Source organism: Myxine glutinosa, chromosome 6 (assembly GCF_964187855.1).
Source record: "Myxine glutinosa chromosome 6, kmMyxGlut1.1, whole genome shotgun sequence".
Lineage (NCBI taxonomy): Eukaryota > Metazoa > Chordata > Myxini > Myxiniformes > Myxinidae > Myxine > Myxine glutinosa.
The window spans coordinates 189,213,513-189,221,121 of NC_136266.1; the positions used below are offsets into that span (position 1 = coordinate 189,213,513).

At 39.9% G+C, this 7,609-nt stretch overlaps 1 protein-coding gene across 1 annotated transcript in view; it reads left to right on the forward strand.

Moving 5' to 3' along the window:
* Positions 1–6,466, forward strand: part of GCSH (glycine cleavage system protein H) — an 84,214-nt gene extending 77,748 nt beyond the window's left edge. Inside the window, exon 5 of the mRNA XM_068119073.2 lies at positions 4,654–6,466. Within this exon, the coding sequence (XP_067975174.1) occupies positions 4,654–4,751 (98 nt within the window). The 3' untranslated portion in view covers positions 4,752–6,466. The remainder of the gene's footprint in view (positions 1–4,653) is intronic.
* The last annotated feature ends 1,143 nt before the right edge of the window (positions 6,467–7,609 follow it).

Here is a 7,609-nt window from a genome sequence, read left to right on the forward strand (position 1 = left end):
CTCATCTAGTTGATTATTATTTATTCCTATAGCTTATCATTTCCTCATCTAGTTGATTATTATTTATTCCTATAGCTTATCATTTCCTCATCTAGTTGATTATTATTTGTTCCTGTAGCTTATCATTTCCTCATCTAGTTGATTATTATTTATTCCTGTAGCTTATCATTTCCTCATCTAGTTGATTATTATTTGTTCCTATAGCTTATCATTTCCTCATCTAGTTGATTATTATTTATTCCTATAGCTTATCATTTCCTCATCTAGTTGATTATTATTTATTCCTGTAGCTTATCATTTCCTCATCTAGTTGATTATTATTTATTCCTATAGCTTATCATTTCCTCATCTAGTTGATTATTATTTATTCCTATAGCTTATCATTTCCTCATCTAGTTGATTATTATTTATTCCTATAGCTTATCATTTCCTCATCTAGTTGATTATTATTTATTCCTGTAGCTTATCATTTCCTCATCTAGTTGATTATTATTTATTCCTATAGCTTATCATTTCCTCATCTAGTTGATTATTATTTATTCCTGTAGCTTATCATTTCCTCATCTAGTTGATTATTATTTGTTCCTATAGCTTATCATTTCCTCATCTAGTTGATTATTATTTATTCCTATAGCTTATCATTTCCTCATCTAGTTGATTATTATTTATTCCTATAGCTTATCATTTCCTCATCTAGTTGATTATTATTTATTCCTGTAGCTTATCATTTCCTCATCTAGTTGATTATTATTTATTCCTATAGCTTATCATTTCCTCATCTAGTTGATTATTATTTATTCCTATAGCTTATCATTTCCTCATCTAGTTGATTATTATTTATTCCTATAGCTTATCATTTCCTCATCTAGTTGATTATTATTTATTCCTATAGCTTATCATTTCCTCATCTAGTTGATTATTATTTATTCCTATAGCTTATCATTTCCTCATCTAGTTGATTATTATTTATTCCTATAGCTTATCATTTCCTCATCTAGTTGATTATTATTTATTCCTATAGCTTATCATTTCCTCATCTAGTTGATTATTATTTATTCCTATAGCTTATCATTTCCTCATCTAGTTGATTATTATTTGTTCCTGTAGCTTATCATTTCCTCATCTAGTTGATTATTATTTATTCCTATAGCTTATCATTTCCTCATCTAGTTGATTATTATTTATTCCTGTAGCTTATCATTTCCTCATCTAGTTGATTATTATTTATTCCTATAGCTTATCATTTCCTCATCTAGTTGATTATTATTTATTCCTATAGCTTATCATTTCCTCATCTAGTTGATTATTATTTATTCCTGTAGCTTATCATTTCCTCATCTAGTTGATTATTATTTATTCCTGTAGCTTATCATTTCCTCATCTAGTTGATTATTATTTATTCCTGTAGCTTATCATTTCCTCATCTAGTTGATTATTATTTATTCCTGTAGCTTATCATTTCCTCATCTAGTTGATTATTATTTATTCCTGTAGCTTATCATTTCCTCATCTAGTTGATTATTATTTATTCCTGTAGCTTATCATTTCCTCATCTAGTTGATTATTATTTATTCCTGTAGCTTATCATTTCCTCATCTAGTTGATTATTATTTATTCCTGTAGCTTATCATTTCCTCATCTAGTTGATTATTATTTATTCCTGTAGCTTATCATTTTCTCATCTCGTTTATTATTATTTGTTCCTATAGCTTATCATTTCCTCATCTAGTTGATTATTATTTATTCCTGTAGCTTATCATTTCCTCATCTAGTTGATTATTATTTATTCCTATAGCTTATCATTTCCTCATCTAGTTGATTATTATTTGTTCCTATAGCTTATCATTTCCTCATCTCGTTTATTATTATTTGTTCCTATAGCTTATCATTTCCTCATCTCGTTGATTATTATTTATTCCTATAGCTTATCATTTCCTCATCTAGTTGATTATTATTTGTTCCTATAGCTTATCATTTCCTCATCTCGTTGATTATTATTTGTTCCTATAGCTTATCATTTCCTCATCTAGTTGATTATTATTTGTTCCTATAGCTTATCATTTCCTCATCTAGTTGATTATTATTTATTCCTACAGCTTATCATTTCCTCATCTCGTTGATTATTATTTGTTCCAATAGCTTATTATTTCCTCATCTAGTTGATTATTATTTATTCCTACAGCTTATCATTTCCTCATCTAGTTGATTATTATTTGTTCCAATAGCTTATCATTTCCTCATCTAGTTGATTATTATTTGTTCCTATAGCTTATCATTTCCTCATCTAGTTGATTATTATTTATTCCTACAGCTTATCATTTCCTCATCTAGTTGATTATTATTTGTTCCAATAGCTTATCATTTCCTCATCTAGTTGATTATTATTTGTTCCTATAGCTTATCATTTCCTCATCTAGTTGATTATTATTTGTTCCTATAGCTTATCATTTCCTCATCTAGTTGATTATTATTTGTTCCTATAGCTTATCATTTCCTCATCTAGTTGATTATTATTTATTCCTACAGCTTATCATTTCCTCATCTAGTTGATTATTATTTGTTCCAATAGCTTATCATTTCCTCATCTAGTTGATTATTATTTATTCCTACAGCTTATCATTTCCTCATCTAGTTGATTATTATTTGTTCCTATAGCTTATCATTTCCTCATCTAGTTGATTATTATTTGTTCCTATAGCTTATCATTTCCTCATCTAGTTGATTATTATTTGTTCCTATAGTTTTATGACATGAGTGGAGAATAACTTTTCACGTAACTCGAGCAACATTTTTTTTTTTTTTTTTTTTTTTTTTTGTATACAAGATCGAGGCTCGTGAAAGAGCGAACATTAATCACACAGAAAGACAAACAGACACACAAAACAAATATCATCGGGAGCGGTAGACAAGATGGGGAGAGAGGGGGAAGGACACAAACACAACATTTGAGAGCAGGGACCGAGAGACATGGAGACATCGAGAGAACTGTGGGAGGGAGAGGGCTTTGGGGGGGGAGGCATGGGAAGGGGAGGGGGGGTGTGGGAGAGGTATAAAACATATGGACACTGCCAAGACTTCCAGGAAAGAAGTTGGAATTTCAAACAAGGTGGATCTGGGGTGAATTAGTGGGGGTAGAAAAGATCAAGGTTTTGGATGGGGGAAGATAAGAGTTGGTGGTGAACAGCTGTTTTGAAGACCTGGAGGGAGGAGTGTGATTGAAGTGAGTGTGGGAGTTTGTTCCAGAGGCGGGAGAAAAGAGGAATGAAAGAGTGAAGGTGAGCAGAGAGCCGAGATTTCGGCAGTTTAACCATCAGAGGGTGGCTGGCAGATCTTGTGCGACCTGTCGGAATATTTGGGGGACAGAGCACAGAGAGAGCTGGGGGAGCAAGGCCGGAGAGGAGTCGTAGAAGACAGAAAGACCACCTACCTGCCTGCGGTGAGTGAGTGAAAGGCCCTCAGAGATAGCTTCATCGCGGGAGATTCCAATGATTCTGAAAGCTTTGGATTCAACAGCGTGAAGCCAAGCCAGGTGTGAGGCAGGAGCACCAGCCCATAGGGGAGAACAGTATTCCATTGAGCTGCGGATGAAAGCCTTGTATGTGGTGAGGAGCTCAGGTGTGCCTAGGAAGGACTTCGCACGACGGAGGATGCCCAGTCGGCGACTGGCTTTGGAGGCCAGCTTGGAAATGTGGTTTTCCCAAGAAAGATCATGGCAGATGGTGAGACCCAAAAGCTTGAGCGACAGAACTTCTTGGAGAGGATTGTTGAGAAAGTAGATGGGAGGGTTGTCCAGTCGATCTTTTCGGAGAGACATAGTAAGAGTGTGAGATTTGTCAGGATTGAAAGACATGTTCCACTTGATTGACCAGTCTGTGATTTTGTCCAGGTCTGCAGAGAGTGAGGAGGCTGCACACTGCCGATCTGAGGGATGAGGAATGGAGTGGCAGAGAGTGGAGTCATCAGCAAAGAGATAGAGAGGATTTTCCAGAGAGTCGGAGAGACCATTGATGAAGATCAGAAAAAGCACAGGGCCCAGAACACTGCCTTGGGGAACTCCAGCCTGAACAGGAAGAGGAGATGAGAGAAACCCATTCAGGGCCACACGTTGACTACGACCAGAGAGGAAGTCCGCAAGCCATGCATGGAGATTTCCATGGATACCATAGGAGGAGAGTTTGGTGAGCAGAGCTGGGTGCCAGACCGTATCGAAGGCACGTGATATGTCAAGGGAGACAGCTCTGATTTCCTGTTTGGCATTGAGGACCTCCATCCATTGTTGAGACAGCAGAAGCAGCATGTCCAGAGTAGAGTGACCTGGTCTGAAACCAAATTGATGATCAGAGATCAAGCCATTGGAGAAGAGGAAGGATTTGATATACGAAGCAATGATGGATTCCATGACTTTGCTGATAATTGGGAGCAGGCTGATTGGTCTGTAGTTGCTAGGATCTGTTTTTGCACCTTTTTTGTGTAAAGCGGTAACATGAATGTTAAGAATCGTATTTCAATTTTGATATGAACTTTGCACAATTACATCTTGTCTTGTTAAACTGAAGCTCTCTTCGCTCTTCGCTCCGCAGTGCCATTGCCAAGTGTTTTCAACTTCTGTGATGATGATTATAATTATTAATTTGTTTATTTATTTATTTACAGGCTGGCTTATTCGTATGACTGTGGATAATCTTTCAGAGCTGGACTCTCTTATGGACGAGCAAGCGTATGAAAACTTCGTCAAATCCATTGAAGAATGATTTGTTCTTTGAACATCCCCACGTCCCTCTCCCCACCTCCGTCCGACCACCTCCCTTTCCCACCTCCCTCCCCCTACCTCCCTCTGACCACCTCCCTCTCCCCACCTCCCTCTCCCCACCTCCCTCTCCCCACCTCCCTCTCCCCACCTCCCTCCGACCACCTCCCTTTCCCCACCTCCCTCTGCCCACCTCACTCTCCCCACCTCCATCTCCCCACCTCCCTCTGCCCACCTCCCTCTCCCCACCTTCCTCTGACCACCTCCCTCCGACCACCTCCCTCCCCCCACCTCCCTCTGCCCACCTCTCTCTGCCCACCTCTCTCTGCCCACCTCTCTCTGCCCACCTCCCTCTGCCCACCTCCCTCTCCCCACCTCCCTCTGCCCACCTCCCTCTCCCCACCTCCCTCTGCCCACCTCTCTACCCACCTCCCTCACCCCACCTCCACCCTCCCTCCTCCATTTTCTGAGCTCTTGTGCTCCTGAGGTTGTTTTTTTTTTTAGTTCTACAATAGAATGCAAAAATACATAAATACTTTTGTCCATTTATCAAAGGATGTTTATGAATCGGCTTGAAAGTTCTTGTTGATCTCGGTGTTGATTCTTGTTGAAACTCGAGAAATTATTGTGCCTTTTCCGATTGGTTAATGCCACTGATTTAAATTATTCATGCCGAAGTTTGATTCATTGAACCTTTGAAGGGCTTTGTACATCTTTATACATGCAAAAGAGGATGGAGGGATATAGAATAAAAGAAAAGGATGGCAAGGGGAAGGAATGTGAGAGAGAGAGAGAGAGAGAGAAACAGGGATGGGGAAGTGTTTGTTCATACTTGCTATATCGATGGATCCGAACGTCCAAAACTGCAACAAAATATTTATTTGAAAATGCAATTGTATATTTCGGTTTCATTACGAATGTTTTTGTTCACCCATCGGGAACAAACGACAACAACAAAAACAACCTTTGCCCTCTGTATTCACGTCGCTCCAAACTCGTCCTTTTCACGATATTTTGATGCTTCACCGCAAATGTTTCCGATGAACTTTGGTCGCAATGATTTTCCCCCCAACGTGAATTTCCACCATATAAATATGAAAACCCTTTTCCCCGCAACGTGACGCCACGACGAGACGTATTTGTAAACACTAAAAAGGCACAAACCCGCACGAGGACAGACGAGGTTGTCGGTTCGAGTAGTTGTGTTTACTGAGCCACTTAAGGTAAAGTTTCCCGGGTTTGTTTTCCATCTTTGCTTTGTATCATCTCATAAAAAAGTTTTCTTTAATTTGTGCTTCCGCACGACTTCAATCTGAAAACCGGATCGTTTGCTGCTTTACAAGATGTATCGACGCTGAACTACCAGAAATGCAAGCATCGGTTTGTGGAAGCTGTTCCTCCTTTTTCCCTTCTTCTTCTTGCCTACCGCTCGCACAACGATCAACGATCTGCATCAAACAAGTTGCCAACAAAATGGTATTCGCATGAAACTTCTTGTTTTTCCTCTGGTGGTAAAGCAAACCGTTATTGATGCCTTGATGTGCTGATTTGCACAGTTGATGTTCCCAGGATGATCTTCAACAAATTACGCAAAGTGCATTTTAACCAAAATGCATTTCATATAAAATGTTCATAAATACGGAATCGTTGAGATGTGACGGCCATGATTCCTGTTGAAACAATCTTATTGCCTTTGTAATAAAGAGTGCAATGCATGAACATGTGTTCATGGAATCATGATTATTGTGCTGCAATAGCCGATGTATGTATGGAGCCGACAAGGGTTTGCATTGAGTTGCTCAAAACTGATAAATTCATTGTCCGTGATGGCAGCTGCAGCCAGAACTCAGGTGTTAAATGTTAAGTCTGCAATTGTTGACCACAGATTAAGAGTTTTGGGTCAGGTGAGGTTGATAGGGGTTTGAAGAGCGTGCAGATATGAGTAGGGGATGGAAGTAGAAGCAGGAGGAGGTGATTGGAAGAATGCCTGCATCCTGGGGAGGGTCAGAGGTCTCCGAGCACTGAGCAGAGCAGCTGGTGAAGATGGAGAGATGACTGACCTGTCTGTTCTGAGAGCACCAGCACCAGCACCACACCAGCACCAGCATTTGTGCTTCTGCCTCATCATGGAAAACCAGTAATGTTGCAGCTTTAGATTACAAAGAATGCACGAAAGACAGACATGATGCCAGGGTATCAGCTCGTCGGGGAGAGCACTACTATTTTGAGCAATAGACGATTACCTTTTTTTTCCTCCTTTTTTTCTTCTTTTTTTGTATACAGAATCAAGGCTCGTGAAAGAGCGAACATGCATCACACAAACAAATCAAACAGACAAACAAAGTATATAAAAAGGGGAGCGGTAGACAAGATGAGGGGAGAAGGGGAAGCACATAAACACAACATTTGAGAACAGGGACCGAGAGACATGGAGACATCGAGAGAACTGTGGGAGGGAGAGGGCTTTGCGGGGGAGGCATGGGAAGGGTAGGGGTGGGAAAGGTATAAAACATATGCACACTGCCAGGACTTCCAGGAAAGAAGTTGGAATTTCAAAAAAGTGTATCTGGGGTGAATTAGCGGGGGTAGAAAAGATCAAGGTTTTGGATGGGGGAAGATAAGAGATGGTGGTGAACAGCTGTTTTAAAGACCTGGAGGGAGGAATGGGATTGAAGGGAGTGAGGGAGTTTGTTCCAGAGGCGGGAGAAAGGGGGAATGAAAGACTGAAGGTGAACAGAGAGTCTTGATTTTGGCAGTTTAATCATGAGGGTTGCAGGCAGATCTTGTGCGACTTGTAGGAATATTTGGGGGGCAGAGCCCAGAGAGAGCTGGGGGAGCAAGGCCAGAGAGAATGTCGGTAAA